The following is a 21,608-nucleotide window of genomic DNA, read 5'->3' as shown; positions in this document are numbered from 1 at the left end:
GGGCGTAGAAAGGAGTTGTGTAAGAAGGAAGGATTGATGCTTGAATAAGGAAGGGACCAGAGCCTGGGTGACTGAAACAACTTAGAAGTTTCTAGGGGGTCCAACCTACTCGCTGTTACTGTTTGCTCCCTCTCTTACAGTCCCCTCCCATCCTCACTAGAACACTTCTCTGTTAATAACATATGAGATATTTCCTCTGGAAAAAAATAGATTATTCCAAAATATACTTTTTATAATTTATCTAGATTTAAAAAAATATTTCAATTTATTTAAATATAATTGATCTTTCTCTTTGTAACTCAAGAAGCTCCTAAAAGACAATTGTCACTAGTAATATTACAAGAAGTCTTCTAAAGTCTAGCTAAAAGTGTCTGACCCTGCAGCCTTATCTCAAATGAAGCTTTGAGCAACTGCATGTCCATATCCATCTCTTAGAAGTAAATATTTTGTGCTATGTAAACATATCCAGAAAACAATTCTCATATTTCTCTTTATATTATGTGCTGTTAGGTCCAATTCATTGGTCTCCTTAACAATTTATATAATCTTTTTGTGCTTTACTTACTACTGCCATCAAACATATAGGATTCAAGGGAAGTTGCCAAACAGTATTATTTATGTAGAAGATATTGACCAGGTATCACCACATGACAGAACGCTAAATTTCTCATGCTCTAAAGAAAAACACCTTTGGCAGTCCTGATGCATATGATTTAGTCACCATTTTAAATACAATTATCTTAATATGCTATCACTTTGTTACTAAATACAGAACTCTCAACAAACAGAAATACAATCTAAATCCCATCTTTGAAACATAATTAATTCTATGTTTTATGATGCATAGCTTACCAAAAATGAGTTCTGAGCTGAACATTGTGTTTTATTTGCACAAACTCCTTTTTTCATGGATGAGAGGAAGAGAATAGTTTCAACTGACAAACCATTTGTTCTTATTAAGTCATATGTAGGTTCCTACTGGTTCAGGCCTTTGGCCACTGCTTAAAATAAAGAATAATAAAATACTTTTGGTCTGGTTGATTTAGGTCACTTGGCAAAAACTGACCATTATGTCATGTCATGGTGTTTAACAGAACTGTTTGTAGCAGCACTGGAATACCAAAACCTGAACAAAACCACACAGGTAAGGAATCTGCCTTCAGAGTAAGGCTGCCAAATTCTGTCTTCCACAGAGAAAGGCAGTATCTTACAGGATCTGGAAGGCTGCTCCAAACAAAAACTGCATTACTTGTTTTCACTGTTACTATGGAATAACTGAGACAGAAGTACAACTGAAGAACAGTTTATCATTTTTCAATACAAAATCTCTATTTTCATTAACAATTTGTCATTAACAGGACAACTGTATTTTCAGGGCAGGGTAATTTACCCCAACCTTCCCTTGTAACAAAACTATTTGATAAGTATTTTTCTCTGCTTTGCTTTGTACATAAACCCCTACTAATCAAAAAATATGCATGTCCAGATGTGGTCTTAGAAGTCCAGCTGAATATAAAGCAATAATGAGCAGTAAATTGCTAAACTCAGTTATCATAACAATACTGTTTGCAAGCAAGTGGGGGGAAAATCCTCAACAAAACAACTGACAAAAAGTTGAACTAAAATGCCCATTTCTCATTATGCAAAAAATATACGAACGGAAGTAATTCAAACAAGGTATTGTTCACAATTTTGTTAGAGAAATTGACTGTTCTTTAAGAGTTCTTTAACACAATGCTTTGGTGAATTAAGACAAAGTTAGTGGTGAATATAACTTTCTATTAAGCAGTTTTCTTTCTCAGTTGTGCTCAACCATTTATGAGCCAGAACATAACAGCTCAATCAAACCTTTACTTGAACCCTTCTGAAATGTACTGTGAAATTCTGATATTACTGCAAGGCCTAGAAAGGAAAAAAAGACAGCCCAGAAAGAAGAAAATGGATAGGGCAGCTACCTTTCTGCATTCTCCTAATTTCCTCTGCCACACGGAGCGAGCGATAGGAATGCTCTTGCTGTCGGTTACGTAGCAGCTGGCTGAGATGACATGGTGGAGCACAGTGTTCTGGCTCATGGCTCCCAGAACTCGCCCAATGTGCCGCAGGGACAGGCTGGCCTCGGCGCGGATGCCACCCCTCACCAGCTGCATCGTGCAGGGCACCAGAGCAATCTGTCCAGCACAGTAGAGAACATCACCAACCTAGGAGAGAATCAGATTCAGTACATAACAGTCTGGGAGTTTACAGAAGACAAGGGAAGCACCTTCCTCTCTTCCAGCTGGTATCTTTCAATAGTACTGTTCTTTGCCATAATTTGTTACAAATAGAGCAAACATGCCAGTCTAAATATAATGCATGGATTAGCTGGTGGCAACTCAGAACAATAATCTGATGTGGACTGTTACAGCTGCTGGATCACACTGATGCCATGGTTAAATATGCTCTTGTTTTCTTTTCTTTTGAGTGATGATGCATATTATCTTCAATACTATTTTTTTAATCTTCTATGTCTTAAGTTTTGTTTTATACAAAGCCATATAAGAATTTGTCAGTACACACCTGTAACATCTTTAGTAAACTAATTTAAAAACACTGTAAAAATATATTAGCAGAACACCTAAATGACCGTGTATGAACAAAAACTGATGTTATTCCACCAGAAGGTAAAAGCAAATTGCAGATTGAAAATAAAATGCTGAAGAATGCTACTTGAACAAAGAGATGCTACTTGAACAAAGAGATGGGTCACCTTTTGAAAATGGACTTTAATGGGTGGCCAGACTTACTACTGCAATGCAGTTACTTTGGGCTTATTTTCCAAAATCTTCCCAGCAACACTCTGAAGACCTACTTTTTTTAACAGCAGCCAGGAAAGGAAACATTTATTCTTATTATTCAGACATCTCAAAGATTTTTTTTTATAAAATCTTAATGTAAATATCAAAACTTTTCATCATCTTATGCTGCACTTCTCTAGAATGTCTGTGCATATCCTAATCAGTGAAACAGTAAATTTTATTCACTATCAAAAGAAAACTAAGTATAGAAGTGGGAAGTAAGGTGGGTGTAAGCAGCTTTGAAGTCAGCACAGGAAGAATTTTGCTAGGAGTAACGACAGAGAAAGGAATCTTTCAGAAGAATTTGCAGAACTTACTGTATAAACTGTAAAAAATCCTCAGAATTAAGAATAATTAAAAAAGAAATCTGTGTCCTAGAAGACATGGCAATCAAACCATGTGACAGACCCATATGCAACTCCAAATCTGTCCTCATAACTGTCTGTGTCTCACAAAAGACTCACACATGTAACTATTGGAAGAGTATCTTATACAATTTGGCATACAAGTTCTATGATTAGCAGCTGAAGAGGGGGAGGAGGCAGAGAGGAAACAATATATCAACTGACACACATCAACTATTTAAATGGTTTAAAATACCTGAAATATTGTTTGATAATGCTATATATAATCCCGAATTTGGAAAAAAATCTATGAAAGCAATATTTTGTTTTACAGGAACAAATGGTCTTTTTTTTTTTTTTACAGTGCTATTTTAAAATATGTGCCACTGAACAAGGGAGTCCAGCCAGCTACCAAGTGGCATACTGACAAGATGAGAAACAAATTCAGAAAGATATGATTCAGAGGGGCACAGGTTTGTTTTTAAAGCAAACCATTCATTTTCACCTCTGCAAAGTGAAATCCATGCATAAGTCAAAAACTCCAATGCAGGTAGTTTATACTCCTACAGGAAAAAAAAATCACACTGATGGTATTTCTTCCTTTTTATCCCCTGTTGAGCTGCTGGTTTTCCATGCATCACCCATGTTAATTATTAGGTAGACAGAAGAGCTGTTCAACCAGTTCACTTCCCCTATTCTTGAACAGATTGTTTGAGACATAATATGAATACTAATTAACGATAAAATATCTGTCAGTGTTTTGAAATACAGACCAAGATAGCACTTTCTTAAAGTATCCTGGACAGTTCTGATACAATTAGCCCCACTGGTCATAAGCAAGGTCATAAAAAAATCTCAGAAGTATTTGAGCAAAATTGGCACCACTTTTGGCTAAGATTCAGTGGGAATTTTGCAGTTTTTTAAAAACCAATTGAAAAAATCCCTCTGTTCCAAACATACTTGTTTGTATCTTAAGATGCAATTAATAGAAAAACAATGTTTCCAACAAGCCACCATATTATGGAAGGGTGGATGCAAGGGGAAAAGAGGGGAAAAGGATAAAGAATGGCCACAGATTTGCAGCAGCTCTGTTGCAGGGGGACATAATTTAGAATAAGGGAAGGAGGAGGGCTATCTCTCTTCTCTTTCCCAGTGACTCAGTCATGAAAAGCAAGCATAAATAATCAGCAAGGACAAAGCAGCAAACCAGTACAAACACTGTTTTAGCAGATTTCAAGACATTGTCTCTGGAATGTTTGAAGCACTATACAGAAAATTGTTAGCAGAGTAAAAGGCATTTAAAACAGGGAAGTCATCATACTATCTTGTTCACAGTACTGAAATCTTACAAGAGGAGCTGTCACAATGTATGGTGTCAGTACTTGTGTTGTGAAAGTGTTCCGCAAAACCCTGCTAGAGCCTTGCAACAGTTTATCTTTTTGGAGCACTTACGAGGATAACAGAAGATCTTTCAGGGTGCAGATTCACAGCGCATCCAGACTGGCCGACTTGCATTATACAGGAAACTCAGCATAGAAACAAAACTGCAGTATAAAGGATCTATATTGATCCTTAGAGGATCTATATGTATACAGTGGATGTCTCACTGGTATTTTGATTTTCAATGTAGACCATACACATATTTCCAGTGCTAAAATTTAAATAAAGACTTGAACCAAAGACAACCCTGAAAACTCAAGCTTCATACTGCTGAGATGCTCACTTGTACAAGTTTATTTCCAATATTGTTTCACAGCAGTAAGCAGGTTATAAATGGGACATCATGTGATTCCACATTTCTTCCCTTTTTATTTTCATTTGTATCATTGCAAGTTAAATGAAAGGTGAGTCCTTACAAGTTAATCTAATAGTTTAGCAGCTCTTTTGCTCAGTCAGCACAACTGTAAATAATCAGGGGATTTCAGTGGACAATCAGAACCTCAGAGGATGCAATGCATGCTCTCACAGATAGAAAGCTAAGAGATTATTTGAGAATTACTATTTTTCACAGTGTAGCTGTCTTGCAGGGACAAGTATAATTTCGCCCTAGGGCATGGCTTATACCAATGGAAAGCTGTATAGCAGCTTTTTTCTTTTTTTTTTTTTTTTTCTAAATTGCTTTCACTTACCAGAAAACAGAAGGAAACCATCTATGGTATCATGGAAAGGAACAGTCAGAACTCACTTGGTGCCACTTGGAGCTGTTCTATACTATGAAATAGTTTTAACCAGTATTCTAAGTTACCAAAAGGACACAAAATATCTCCCATATATATGTATCAGCTAAAGAAACAATGAGAAAACCAGACTTAATTGACTGAGGTCTAACTTAAGCTGCTAATTAGAAAGGAAAAGCTGCAACTATTATTGCCTAGAAAGAAACAGAAGTGATAGGATACCTATAGATATGCACTGAGTTTTTATTAAAGGCCAAAAGCAACTATGGAAAGTTTATGAAACTGTTCCTGCTGATATTATTAAAACTTGTGATTAACCGACAATATAAAACTTGCTGGAAACTTCTAACAGAGGGATCTCAAACATTCACCCACAGACACTTAGGCAAATCCTAATAGTTGCACCACAAATGCATGTTTCTTGGAAGGCAGGAGTCAATATGCAATCAGGCAAATCTTTGTTATGAATGCAGTTTGGTGTCTGAGTGACTGCTGCCCTTTAGCAGGTCAGGCTGCACAAAAGGCTCAGTGACCCCCTGACCCAACAGTGACACGACCCACTATTAGGCTGAGTCAATGTAAATAAGCAGAACTGACAACACACTAATAGGCTGCCTCTGGTCAGCCACGGGTACCTCTGACCTTAATGAAGACCTAAATCAATTAATACTCCAGGCAATAAAGACCTCTGGCTGATTAAGTTAGATAGAAATAATCTTTTCTAACGGGATTAAAGCTGCAAGGTGGTGAACTTTTTATTCAATATATGATAATCCTTTTCTCCGAGGGCCCCTCTTGTTTTAGCTAATGATGGCAAAATTGCTTTTTGTAATGTGACATCTTTTATTCAACTGACTAGTATGAATAAACTTTTTAAAGGCAGCATTTAGACAACAGCAATTGAAAAGCTTGAAGTTCATACTATGAAAACAAATTGTATCTGACTAACATGATTCTAATACACCTGACCTTCAATATAATTCATGTTTTTCTTGAACTGTTACAAATTTATAGTCTGAAAATTCCAGGAATGACTTCACAACACATAGGTGAGTTTGATGCAGGCTTTCTTCTGAGAAAAAAATGTGCATTAGTAGCTTTATCAATAGCTAAAGTATGAAGGATATATTCCTAACTACTACTACTACTACTACTACTACTACTATTTATTATTACCTTTGACTAAAAATTTTTAAATTGCTAAGACTCCACATATAGCTTAGTCAAATTAGTTTGCACATCATACTCAAAACTTCAGAACTTCCCTTTGGATAATTTTTTCTTCCTAGTAAGGTCAAAAAACCCGTTAACAATCAGCAGCATATTATGGCTATTTTATTGAACTAGGTGTAACATTCCCACAGTTTTAAAGGTTTTATAATTCAGTTATCAGATGCTGTGAGTCCATTTTGTTAGTTTTCATTTTGGGATGGATGTTTCAATATGGATCTGATCACCTGAGCTACAAGACTACAAAGCTCTCATAATTTTGTATTGCTCTTCACTATTAAAATTTATTTTATCAATGTGTGTTTTAAATTTTTCTCCTTGAATTCATATATTTGGGGGTTGAAAATTCATAGAATTTTTTTTAACAAGGAGTGACAAAGTTTCAATTGAAACTTTGCAATTTCATGAATGCTAACCTAGGGTGTATTTTTCTTTCAAGGTAGTTTAGAAAAATTAAATACATCATGTCCCACAAAGCCATATTTGACATTGAACACAGTGTCATAACATTATCAACACACCTAAAACTTTTGTGTATGTCCTAATTTAAATTATACCAAGGAGAAGTACCATGTCACACAGTATACAAACACCAAGCAGCACAAAATCTGGCAGTCCTTTAAACTCAACAGTGCATCTGAAGAAGCCACAATACTGCTATGAATACTAAACCAACATAATGAATATCTCCTAATCATACTCTATACTTCCCAATTGTAAACATCTCTGCAATCCTCTAAAAGTCAAATACCTCAAAATGAGCCTTTTGACAGTGCTGGGTTTACAGTAGGCAATCTCATCTAATACATTCCTGAAGGCCTGTAGTACCTTGAAGATTAACAAAATGCTAAAGGTAGAGACTTGACAGGGATGATCAGGTCAAAAACTTAAGGTAAGACCAAAGTATTAGCTTGAAACTAATATTTTAAAAACTGTTCTATCAAAGAAAATTGTAGTAGTTGCACACATATTTTTGGCAGTGTGTTGGTTGTTTTTAAATACTGATCAATGTCAAATCAATTTTGTTCTGCTCTGCAACTGACAGAAATAAAACCCCCACACTTCCGATTTACAGAAGACAAAGATTCAAAAACTGAAATTTTCACAAAGAAAGCCCACCTCACAAACTGTTATTCATATTCCAAATCAAAAATCAAAAATAAATGCAGCTTTTAAAGTCAGAACCTATAGTTATAAACATCTAGAAAGATTCCAATAAAGTGGGTGAGAAAGGCTTCCCATCTAATACATCCATGTGGGCATGACAGACAGCTAGTCTGAAAGCATCTCCACAATTCTTGTTTTAGTCAACTTGGAATCTCCAATAGAGAGAGAGAAGAAATGAACAAAATGGAGGTAAAATATTCTTTACTTGATTCGCATATTTTGGCCTGTGTGCTGTGCTAGTGCCCAGGGTACATATTGTGTCTTCCTGGAAAATTACAGTAGACAGCTTAAAGACTTAATTGCATAGAGGATAAACTGTTCTCCACATTCTGCAGGGCGCTTTTTCCTAAATATAAAAAGAGCAGTCTCCCTATTTTAAAATGAGCAAGCTAACAAGAGTATTAATCTTTGATGCATTTCTTCCTTGGGACAGTGGAATTCTAGTCTTCATGACTATTAATCCGCCACCTTTTACAAAGCCTATCATTCCTCTCAAGCTTTTGAAAAAAATCACAAGTTCTCACACAAGCACATTAGCAAATCTGCCAACTGTGAAAAATTGCAGAACACTTAGCTTTATGAACATACCTTATCTAAAAGATGGAGTAAAACCTCCAAACTGATTAACACTTCCTCATTTATTATTCATGTCACTTCAAATAAAGATGTCAAACACAACAAAATTTTAAAAAATATACTCAGATAAGTCTATTCCTAAAAATTGGGGTTGGGATTGGGAATGAGCCATTTAAATTGGTATTTACTAATGAAACTAAAGGCCTTGTCAGGGTCCAGACAAAAAGGTAGAAAAGACTAGTATCCAACAGTGTAAAGTGAGAGAAATGTGGACATGAACTCTCGAGCAATGGATACCACATTTTTAGAAAATGCATATTATGTCTGCTGCAGGTGATTGTGTTTTTTAGTGAATTATATATGCAGAGATAAGGGAGGACAATGTTTATAATTCATAGGGATTCTTAAAATATCTGATAAGGCATATCTGGAAATAATTTTTTAACTCTCCTAAATATAAATGCTGTTAACTAGCTGATCGCCTGTGAGGAGAGAGTAATGAAAATGCCAATGTAACTGAAGTGGGGTGCCGTAGGGATTGGTATTAGGCTTGATTTTGTTTAACATCTTCATTAAGTCAGTGGAAGAAGGGATTAACAGCATGATAATGAAACCCACAGAGGATACTAAATTGGAATTTGCATCAGTAGAAATAATAAAAATGGACACAGGTTTGAAATAAAGGCAGCAAATAAGAAAACGAGACAGCTTAGGAAAACTGAAAACTCATGCCAGAACATATGGCAAAAATATTCTGAAATACAGATATTCAGAACAAGGGAGAAAACCTGACTGGAGAATTGCTGAACAGTTTATATTAAAAAATAACTGCTCTTTACTAGAAGCACATTCAGTATAGGACAAAAGAAGTTGCAGTCTCTGTTCCCATGACACTGGTCTAATCAAACAGTAAAATTTGTTACAATTCCCCAAACTGGTATCATAACCTTTACAAAAAGTATGATATGATTTCCATAGTTCAAAGTGAAGTCTGTAAAAGTTCCGGTGATATCAAAGCTTCAGATGATTCTTCAGAGCTAACTCTTTTTTCCAAGAGTTTTTAGATTTCTTCATTAACACTTTTTTTCAGTTTATAGCTCAGCATAGCAGTATTCAAATTATGATAAGCATCTTAATCTGCCTGGGTAAAGATGTAAAATTAACTCCCCTCTGTTTTTACCCTCCTTTGCTAAGCAGAAAATGTCTACAACTTACATGAGGTTACCTAAGCATTTATTTGGGGTTCCCACACAGCTCGTTTGTGGTTTTACTATTTAATCCTAAATTTATTTTCACAATAACAGGTTTATAAAATATCACCAGAGAAAGATGTAGCTGGCATATACACAAGACAATTCTCCCTCCTCCACTTCTACATTTTTCCTCTATTCTTGTCTACAGTTTCTCTACAGTTCTAGGGAACTAGATAGCATATAAGGGAGAGCGGTTACAGGGTAACTGTATCCATACACATAATATCTAAAGGAACATAAAGACAAAAGATGAAGTGATGTGATTTCCTTAGCTACCTATAGGTGTTTATATTACAGACTTTGTCTCTTCTACTTTTATTCTTAAACATACAGTCTACTTAGGGATCTCATGATTTCCTCCCCACATTAACTGAAGCTTTTACTGACAATTTCCACTTACAGTAAACTAAATCACCAGTTCAACTATCACTGCAGTGATAAAATAAAACAAGGAAGCACAGTAGAAATGTCTAGATTTAAGTTTCTATTAACAATAAGGGTGGTACTGCTTAAAGCTGCAGTACTGTTGTGGAATTCAGCATCCAAGGAGAATCAAGACTGCAGTCATAAAATCCTATAAAGACTGAGTTGGTTTTTTTCCCTTTCCTACCTGTCTACAGTCCTTATTCATGCCAACTGTCAAATAGCTTAATGTGATTATAAACAGAAGAGGGACAGATAGGCAGAGAAAATACTCTGTACTGAAAAGTGAAAGCTGTTCATCACACGACAGTAATTCACAGTGTATGAAACACATTAACACCGTGACATTCTATTCTTACAGAAAAGATTTTGTTCCCAGCCTTCACTTGGCTTAATATTCTCACTTGAAATATGCTGTGCATGATTGTCACTGGCTACTTTAAGAGGGTTTGTGATAACTGGGAGATGAGAAAGAAGCACTTGCATAAAACCAAGAATCAGATAACAAGTTAACTGTAACTACAGTAAGCTAAAAGTAATAGTTCTTATTCTAGCCATAGAGTGCGGTTTGTTTTTTTTTTTTTTTTTTGCTTTTGCCCATCCTCTATGTATACCTACACTCATATGGATTTTACTTACATCTACGACTACCTAAGCAATAACCAACACTAAAACAGCTTAACATATGACAAAGATTATTTAGTGCAGAAGTCCAATTTATAATACATATAACCACCATTTCCCAGTGGAAATGAAAGGAGACTTGTTTGTGCAGCTAGATATACCTGTACAATATATACAACAGAACCTACATGACATACAGTATTTACCACAATCCTCTGCTTATTTATTCATATTTCAGTGATAATACTTCCTTAAACAGCAAATATCTTTCTCTAGGGATACATCTTTCCATACAAATTTGCAAGTCAAGTTCTGATTATACTTACAGAAACTGCAAGTTTCAACAAAGATCTACATATATACTTACTATTCTTTTATTTGTTGTATGCTTAAATAATGACCTTTTATCAGAATTGCAGTGTGGACAACATCCTTATATAAAGTAAGATTAAATTCCTAACCATGCAATGAGGCAGTTTACTATGGAGCTTTCAGTGGGCAGACACTCACTTAGATTGGCAGCAGTTCAAGTAAAGAACTTACCTATTGATAAAGTGGTAACTTGCATTTAAAAATTAAATTTCTGTAACAAATTTTATTTTAATTCTGATTCATAACTAGACTCTAACTGTATTGTAATTATATTCTGTACAGGAATACATATTCATCTGGGTATGGAGTCACTATCTTGCATTATACAATTACGTTTTTTTGCGGGGGGTAGATTTTGGTTTTTGAGTATGTTCAACTTGTTCCTTTTAGTACTCATTTTCATGGAATTTTCTAAGTGGTTTAAAAGGATAAACGTTGAGTACTGGAAATTGCACTATACTGACAACATAGTGAGTACAAAGTTACTAATAAAATACGTATCTCATATTGTCCCATTCAAGCTGCAGCCATGTTTGTATCCATCTCATATCACTAAGCAACGTCATGAACCACTGCCTGCAAATTTACTGTGTGCTTAGCTGTTTTGTTTGCATTATTATAAAAGTAATTATAATTGCAGAGTCAAGCCCTCTGATATAGAAAAATGGGTAGAAAGCCAAGTGTTGAAACAAAAAGAGGCTAAATAAGAGGAAAGGAGGGGCAGACTGCAGCAAAGAATAATCCAGCAATTAGGTTAATCAGCTGCAATATTGCTGAGACCCAGGCTCAAATCCCTTCTTTAGTATTTTCTTTTTGCCTGTTAATGACAGTGCTGTTGTGACAATGGGCACTCCAGGAAGCACATCTCTTAATATCTTCTACTGGAACCTGTTCTGATTTGTTTAAATAAATTCATGATCTACGATAGCATAGAATGGCATGATCCTGCTCTATGATGAAAAGCATTGGTTATGATGTGCAAAATCTTTGTAATGAACATGAAGTCAAAACTGGTACATGACTGATTAGGATTTCTATCTTGATAGCCTAACATTATCCAAAAAGGAAATGACAAGCATTCCAAACTGCTATGAGCTGGTCATTGTTACCTTACAGTTTTTTAAATGATTGACTTTTAACACTATGAAAGTCACTCAAGGTAAGCCTTGCACTACAGAACATTCAGGCAGATAATTCTGTATGAACAGAGATTTTGTGAAATATTTAGGCTACTTCAAAAGATGCAAGATGACAAAATAAAAACCACACTGGGGAAGGAGTTTTTACCACATTTTTGAAAATAAAATAAAAATGCTTATATATGCCTAATATGAACATGAAATGGGATCAAGAAGTCCTCTTGGATGTATAATGGTTAAAACTTAAGCACAGAAATAATGAATTAGAAACAATATTGATGACATTACTATCAGAAAAGCTTTAAATTTTAACTTGAATTGTACAAATAACCAATAGAGTATCTCTTCAAAAACAGAGGCTGTAAGGCTGTGTCAAATTCTACAAACAGAAAACACTTTAAATGTCTAATATTGCATTTTGAGCTAAGGGAAATTATAGGTATGTTACTGAAAACATAACCTTGTATGACAACAAAAATGTCTAATATTTTGCTTGTTCAGCCCAACAGAATGAGCTTCAAATTATCAGCTAAACAATGCACAGTATTTGAAAAGTATGAAAAAATGCCAAAATTTTCAGTGATGGAAACTATCTCATATAAACTTTACATTCTATTTATATGACATAAAGATTGAAGTTGCCTGACTTGACCATTCACCTAGCTTTTTTAAGTTGTATTTTAGGATTTTGCAAAAAGACTGGGTTTTGTTGTTAAAAAAAGTTTGGCCTAAGTTCAATCAGCACAAATGATTTGTTACCAAGTCCAGTGAGGCATAGTTAACACACAGCATCTTTCTATGAGTGATTCCAGAGTTCACGTTTGGCTCACAGCATTTGACTCCAAACCTCAGAGCTTCTGACATTCACATCTCCATGAGTTAACTCCAACAAAAAACAATTACATGTTTTTGCAGAAAAACTATCACATGCTGATACTGAATAATTAAATGTTCAAACCAAAGAGAAATGAACTGTTTCCATGATGTATGTTTTGAACTTCTAATAGCTAGTCTGATTCTTCAGAAAAATAGCTGTGTTACAATCAGGAAGAGCACTAATGGGGAATGGAGAAGGGTACAAAAGAATAATGCCTGTATATGAAGAAAGGTAGAGAAAAAGGGCTATTCCACCTGCTATTTTTATGTCTTGATTTTAATGCTAACTAAATGTCATAGATGTTTATGTAAAGGAATGTTTTTCACTGTATACCCTGGCCTTGTAAGGAGATGTAATGCTTTGATTTTATGCAAACTTCAGTAAAAGCAGAAATTGCAACTTGCAGGATGAGGGTCTGAATGCAGAACAAGATAATAGTGAAATTCAAATGAAATATGCCATTTAAAACATCCTTAGAAAACAATAAATCACTTCAACACCTTCCCAACACAGGAAACTGAGAGTTAACCACTGTACTCAATTTTAATTTTTTTAAAGGAGGAATAAAACTGCTATAGGGAGCTGCTTTGATAGACCTTTGAAGGTCTTCAAAACTCTTGCTAATATGTTATTCTCTCAAAAATATTCCCATAATTCTGCTGTCTCCCATAATTCCTTGCCTCGAGATTCATCTGTCAACTTTGATGCGTCTTTTAAAGTACCCCTCCAAGCCTAAAAACCATGACTACAGACCACAGAAGAGAACTCTTTGCTTTGAAACTATCTGATCAATCAGAAGATCATTTACCTGCAAGCATTATTTGGTGAAGCTAAAGCGGCACATCAACCAGCAGCATCTGAAGGCTGAGGCAGCAAAACGTCAACAACAAATTGTCATTGGCATTCCATTTATGAAACTTCAGACAGCATCAGATCTTTTCCATGGGAAACCAGATCAGGTCAGACTGGAGCTGAATATTTCTTAACAAGCTAACCATCAAAAGAACTTACGTTTTGAATAAAAAGGCTATCATTTGTTGATTTGAATATCAAAGGGATCCACTGCAAACTCCCAGTCTAGAAAAACCTCCCTAAGCTACACCAGACAGGTGTTTAATAATCTATTATTAAGGCACTATTTTAGGTTACTCAGAATCATAAAAAATAGCTGTAACTGTGAAGCTGCAAATGGGACTGCACAAAGAAATGAATGCTATTAACATACTATTAACAATTCAAAAGAATGAGTTGACATACCAATCAAACTTGTTAATTGACTGTCAATGGCCTGTCCCTGAATATACAACATGACTGCATTATATATTTCAAATGCTGACAGGAAGACAGTTTCATTTGCATTAACTTCATAAACTGATCAACAACCAAACTGCCACATACATTTATAATGGGAAGCTGAATCATTTCAATATTCATGCAGCTCTGTAATTGTAAATTAGGTGCTGGCAAACAATACAATACTGTACATACTCTAAAATATCCAAAATTTCTCTGACCTACTTTCTTTTTTATTTTAAAAGAGCAGTGGAAAAAGTTGTCTCTTACGGGGATGATTATTACTTTAATTTATGGTTGATGCCTTAGGCAAAATTTGTTTGCAACCTAGTTTGCAACCATTGTTTTTAACTCTAGATGTTTAACTGGTCCACAATATATGAGGCACACAAGGTGATGTAAAATTTTTCTTGCTTTGGTTCTGTGAAGTGTAAATATCATTAAAATACAGAGTAAATCTGTAAAAAACCAAAGTGAATGAAAATATGTACTATTTCCTTGCTATGACACAAAGCAGATGACAGCAGTGAAACCACTGAAACTTTCTAATTAGACATTGAAACATGTAATTTAAAGTGGAAAGTACTGTTCTCACACATCCTTCCCTGTGTCCTAGAATTTACTGCTCTCAGAGGTCCTGTCTATATAAAGTATGTTTCCTAAAAATATCTCATCATTACACCCATTCAGTTTCATTGGGATTGACAGTGATAGTAGCTGAAATGGTTGTGATAGTGCTGCCATTTTAGCCAAATGGTTAGTCAGACATACTCTGAGCAAAGTCACAAATCATAGGAGTTGAGAGCAAAAGTGCTTGTGGTGCTACCATATTTCTGCACATATCTATCCAGCAGAAATAACCAAGGGCTGATAATAGAAGGAAAATGACACAAAGAATTCCCAATAAAAGGCAGAGGCAAATGAAATCCCTTCATTTTTCTGGTTAATATCCAATCCTGCAACACTTAATAGCTTGCACTTCTGCTTACCGAAAAACACAGTTCTATCTAAACTAACAGAGAAGCCTTCAACTGCTGTCATTAATGACTGCATGCATGAATATCAATTTGTATGCCTTAACCATATAATGAAGATATGAAAGAAGAAATTTGTTTTTATTTGTTCTTGAAATCCTATTGGCATATTTGTCACTGTTTATATAGAAATAGTAATATCTCAGTCACTTTGAGAATTGGAGAAATAAAGCTAAACAGAAATGTCATAAATGAGGATTAAGTCTTGTGGGTCTGAAAGTGTTCCACTGAAAGCTAAGTAGTAATTGATCAAAAATTCCATAACTGTCAGGTCAGTCACGTTCCCTCTATATCTGTATGACCTGGAGGTAGTATAAGTTTTAAACGTATCAACTGAAAATGCACGTTGTCTTCTTTTCCCCTCTTTTATTACTACTACTTTCACCCTGTCAATCCAACAGTCACTTCCCTGGCTTTAAAGTTATTGCAAGAAAGAGCCAAGCACTACACACCAGCATAACCATACAGATATGATATAAACGTCCAATAAATCTGCAGTCATGGCAATCTTCTCCTGCATTTCCTTTCAGATAAACAATATCAGAGGACAATTTCTCTGCTACCTAGGTGAGCTGCTATATTTTAGATTTTATTATTTGTAAGACTGAGAAGCAAAAAATATTCACATTTATTGTTCTAGCACCTGCAATTGAAGAGTAGAAAGACTAACAAATGGAAATATAAAATCTTTAGAAAAACTGAATATAGGAGCCACTGGGGTGATGGCAGTCCCAAATCATCCTAACTGGTAATCATGAAAGATTACTTATACTACAAACTAGATATTAGCTTTGATATTTTCCCTGAAGTATAAGCTGAGTAACTGTCATACTGAATAACATCATATGATGGGTACTGCTAAGTTCTTACACTGACAAAACAAGGATCATTAAAGCTTCAACATTCTTTCAGATAATCAATGTAATATAAGCAGTATGTGATTAAAAGCATTTAAGACATGAAAAATGTCAAGGTAAAGAACAGCTTATTACTCAAAGGATGTAGCATCTATAAATCCAGCCACATTTGAAGGAGCTGGTCATTTATTACTGCTGCTAATAGTAATACACAACTACAGTGAATTCAGTAATTCATGCTCCAAGATTTATAAACTTTGATCATAAAATATATACATATACACAGCAAAAATACATGCACATATAAATATTACTGTAACAGAAATGGTGTGATGTATGTTCATGTTTCAAAAAGACACTTGATTAATTATAAGAAGCTACAGTTTGTATGCAGTGCTTCAAAATTTACATTTGAAATAGTGACATTCTAATTTACTCAAATAAACATTTTCAGTGAAATCTTCACCATATTAGCTGAAATCTCTGAGACCCTAAATAGCCTGCAGCCAGCATAGCTTTTGTAGGTGGGATAAAAACTCCTGTTCTTGGGAAGAATAAAACTTTCTATTATGCAGATGAATTCTCATCCATGTGGGAAATGGTGCTTTCTTGAAGATCAGCATGAGACTAGAAAACTAATTTGGACACAAAACTTGATTATTACAGAACTCATGATTGTTATCTTTTAATTGGATGGCAGGCTCCTCAAATTTAGCTGTCTGTAGAAAGCTCAGAAAACATTATGGACATTTTATAGGACAAAAAGGCTTAAGTCAAACAAATACTGAGCTGCACTAGACCATTTGTTTTGTATGAGGATGGCGCGTATAAGAAAGGTGTAACCAGGGTTTTTGCTGAATGCATTACTGTCAGTTGCTGTGTGATTAATGGCAAAATCAGGACTTGTATTATACTGTACTGCAGAGGTAGAGGGATTCAACCAAATAACCTTATTCCAAGTTTGTGACAAAACAACAAGCAGCTTAACATAAACCTGTCCGCATTTGCCATTTATTACAGAAAATTTAAAATGAACAAGTAAAAAAATGATTGTAACAAATTTATTGTAACAAATAAAGAACTAGAAAATTTTAGTGGATTAGATGCCTAACAAAGATATTCTAGCTTACATTACAGTCCTCTTCCCACTTCCACAGAAGAAACACTAAATCACTATTGCAGCTCTTAAAAATAGAGTAAATAAAAATTTATATTAAATGGTTCCCCCAGTTTGATTTAAAAGAAGAAAATATTAAAGGCATAAGGTCTTCCAGGTTCCTGAGCAGTTGTGCAATATCAGTCCTCATTTTGGGTGTGAAACTACAACAATATTAGCACATTGGCTTATACTTTCTTCTCACATACAGGTGCCAAGGAGAGTGCAGGAGGAATAAAGAAGCAATTTCATAAAGCTAGAATATGCCTTGTATTAAAAACATAGTTTTAATGCTGGTTAATTACTGAGAAAGTAGGAGTAGCATAAGCAAGAAACTAAATTATCAATGATTGCAACTTCAATTTTAGTATTATCACATAGAGAGAGAAGTAAACACTCACATATACATAATATTAACATATTTGAGATTAAAACTTTAGCACTGATCAGAAAACACCAAAATTCAGGATACATATGGAAACTTCAGGTAGATTGGATAAGTGAAATACGAATGCATTTGCATTGTAAGTACACATTTATATTTAGGAAGAGTTACCCAAACTTAGTAGGACATTTAAAGTTAGGACAAACACAGTAAAACGATCAAATTAAAAAACTTCTGCTAAGTTTTCTTCCTTAACTTTAATGTTAGAAGACCTTTTATTTTTCTCCAAAGAAATCCTGATACCTTCATGATATTGCTTTCCAATTGCTACACTTAATCTTCTTAATATATAAGGGATATTTCCTGAGATGAGTTACAAAAAGGCAAATTTGAAGTTTCTACCTGCAGCTACCTCTGATTCATATTACCTCTATCTGTAACACTTTTCTTCTGAAGGGTCTGCAACTCACTGTATAGGTAAGTGATTTTTAAATTTTTTTCTGAAACTTACTCAGCAATTATGAGAAATAAGTAAACAACATATTTCAGTACAGGGTTTATCAGGCATTTTATAGGATAAAGTTGAGACAAAGGATGTTTTGTAGCCACTGAAAACTTGCCATCATCCTATCTTCACCTAACTTCACATTTAATTTATTGAATTCAAATTTATTGATACCTCTTCGGAATTTCTGAAAAAAATAACCTTGCAGACTTGTCACTGTTACGAAGAAAGCTGGAACTTCGCCCAAGCTGAGCCACAGGCAGAGCTGACTTAGATTCTTAAGGCAATTCCTCAAATACAGAATAAGACCTGACAGATTCTTTCACATGAGGAAAAGGCCTGGAAAGAAAATATTTGGCAAATGTTTAGTAAGCTACTCATTTGAGGAATACTCAAATCCTTTCCATTCCTCTAGTAGAAGTCTGCTGTGACTGTCTTTAGAGGACCAAGTCCCAAATAAACATATCTTATAAATCTCCTTTTTTAACTTCAATGTGCCCTTTGTCCAAGGGCTGAGATCAATCTGAAAACTCCGGAATTTATATATATTTGATAACACATTTGTCGAAGTACAATTTAGATGACTAATAAAATTTTAACAAAGTTAAACCAGCAGGAAATAAAATCAAGAGTATCTCAACTGAGTGTGTATCAAGTAACAGTTGCAACAATTGCAAGTCGTATGACCCCAACATGACAAAAAGTAAATCAAACATTACTCAGTAATACAGTTGCCCTTAGTGCTAATATATTATTTACTGCCCTCACCCCAGCCTTTGCAGGAATCCCATCCTGTTCAATTATGATTATGACAATCCCCTTTCTGCAGAGGCAGGCAACTGGCATGTATGCAAAGAAGTAAACAGAAGCCTCTTCTGCTCATGGATTAGTCTCAACATTGCCAATCTTGCTTACTGGGTATTTGACCTTGATAGGAGTAGTTGTCAGGTCAACCCCCAAGAGAAAAATCTCAACAATTTAGGGCTTATAAAGCCCAATTTTCTACAGGAAGAATGTCATTACAATTTCTTTCTTAATATATTCCTTTCTTTATATATTTCTTCATATATATATTCATGACTTTTACTGCCATGAAATTAGACTATTGTATAAGTCTTGCATGTTAGAGATCCCAAAGTGATGTTGATCATCTGCATCAGCTCTGTTTGACCTTGGATTGCTAAGACACTGAAGAGGGACTCTTTCTCCTCTACAAGCTAAGAGGGTGTCTTCCTATCACAGAGGCACTGGGTTTGCCTGTCCTAAATGGAAAAATCTGAATGAACCTAAAGATTACTACCTGCAGGTGCAAAAAATGCATATATTAGACCTCAAAAGAACTAGTCTGCTTTCTTGCACAAACTAAGTCTGCCATGGAATTTACAGTGTCTCACAAACAACTCTAAAACTTGATGCAACTGTGGTCCTAAAAGGTTAATTGTGGTTTTAATCCATCTCCGTAATTACAAATTGGCCATTTTTCTAGAGTTCTGAGACTCTATCTAAAGAAAAATTAACAATGAGGGAAATATAGTGAGATACAAATTTGCAGAAAAAGAACCAGTACAATTAAACAATTTGCCCAGGTCTGGAAAGGAAGTCTTGTATTTAAAACAGATAATCAGATGATTTCAGTGAGCATCCCAAGATTTTTTAACCTTTCATGTCCCACCTTACCCAGTTAGATCTTTTAGCCCGGACTGTCTGAATTAGCAGTAAAACAATGTATAGATGTCTAAGATGAGTCTAGTAAAAGTAACATCGTGTGTTTTGAAACATGGCAGGCGACAGCCCTAATCAGATTACTTTCTTCTTTTGTCCTCAAAAAGATATTTGGTTGTAATTTATTCAAGTAAATTAAAAACATTTTAATTCATAGCAAGGATTTCATAGTCAGGAAGCTCATCTGGAAGGTTGTGTGACTAATAGCTCTGGAGACTCGCACAGAATGTTTATTTACAAATGTATACAGCATCATCCAGAGCCCCTGAAGTCACTCTGTCAGTAAAGCTTGAAGTTGTTCTAAGGGGACATCAGAGTTTAGTCTCCAGGACAGCTGAGTCATTCGCTTCACAGCTGACAGAGTACTGCAGTGTAGTCTGAAATCTCACAGTTAAGTCAGAATTGTTATGCATAATAAAGGCAGTAACCCAGTTTGAGAAAAGGACATAACATAGTAGTTTTAAACTTTTTTATAGAATCACAGTAGAAGTAAACAAAGGTCCTATAATGATGAAACCCCAAGCCTAGCAATATCCATGGATCTGACAGCATGATCTCTGTGAGATACTCACTGCTCATACAGCCTAAATCACTATGATGTGCTAAAATGCAAGCCCACAAGTAACATCAGTTTGTATTAGTTTGATCCTCCTGATACCTGAGGTTTAGAATCCATCACCTAAAGAATACATAAAAATAACCTATGAAATGTTGTTGTCCAGTGTGTATCTCATATTTGTCTTTAGCAGAAATTAGATTTTTGAAGCGAAAGACTATCACACCTGAAATTCCTGCCTGAAGTCTGAAAACTGCATAAGTTTCATTGTAAGTTGCCCTCAGCACTCAGGCCTTGCTCATATGCACATGCTTCAGACCTGCCTATGCTAAACATCTCTGGACACTCCCTATATCTAAGTGGCGACATGATGTACAAACTATGAGTTCTCTGTGTCTTCTGCCACAATAATTTCACAATATATTAATGTCTTTGTTTAACTGACTTAAAAAAGCTTATTACAAGACAGCAAACTGGAGAAAACTGACCTAAAGTGTACTTACTGAACTCAGTTCCATGGTTCAATTCTATGGAGCAACACAGTCTTTGGTGTAGTTGCTTTTCCAACTGGAACAAAAAACTGAAATAACCACAGACAATGAAATGAAAATTACATCTGTGGCATCACCTAGTACAGTGCCATGGGGAAGTTTCCCTCAAATCTATATGTATAGCAGAAATTTAATTTCTAATTTTAAGTGAGTGCTATGAGGAATCTCTGTCAAACTAATAAAATATTTTCAGTTGCAAACACAGACTTCTTGAAATTAAACATAGTAATCAATTGGCCTCTACATGAGTTAAAATTATGATTTCAATTATAAGTAAATCTCACAAGTGTATGCCTCAGTCCCCATTACAAAACAATGAATATCTTTAAAACAGTTCAAATAATTCAAAAATATCCCAAATCTTTCAGGATACTACTGCTGAAAAGTACTGCAATTATGATAAACTTTGAAAGTTTTTAATAACTAATTATTATAACTATATAGGTATTTGATCTGAAAGCCTGAGTTAAAGACAGAATATAAATTTCTGGTTTCGCCTAACCATGAGCTTTTCAAAGTGAAGCTTACAAACA

At 34.9% G+C, this 21,608-nt stretch overlaps 1 protein-coding gene across 2 annotated transcripts in view; it reads right to left on the bottom strand.

The window, feature by feature from the left end:
* Positions 1-21,608, bottom strand: part of DPH6 (diphthamine biosynthesis 6) — a 183,825-nt gene that overhangs the window by 55,657 nt on the left and 106,560 nt on the right. Inside the window, exon 13 of one of the 2 annotated variants that reach the window (XM_030948760.1) lies at positions 1,956-2,198. In XM_030948760.1, coding sequence (XP_030804620.1) covers positions 1,956-2,198 — 243 coding nt within the window. Of the gene's footprint in view, positions 1-1,955; positions 2,199-18,191; positions 18,586-21,608 lie in introns of those variants that run through there. The other variant, XM_030948761.1, reaches the window with a different exon arrangement.

This window comes from Camarhynchus parvulus, chromosome 5, assembly GCF_901933205.1.
Source record: "Camarhynchus parvulus chromosome 5, STF_HiC, whole genome shotgun sequence".
Lineage (NCBI taxonomy): Eukaryota > Metazoa > Chordata > Aves > Passeriformes > Thraupidae > Camarhynchus > Camarhynchus parvulus.
This window is presented reverse-complemented; position numbering and strand designations above follow the sequence as displayed.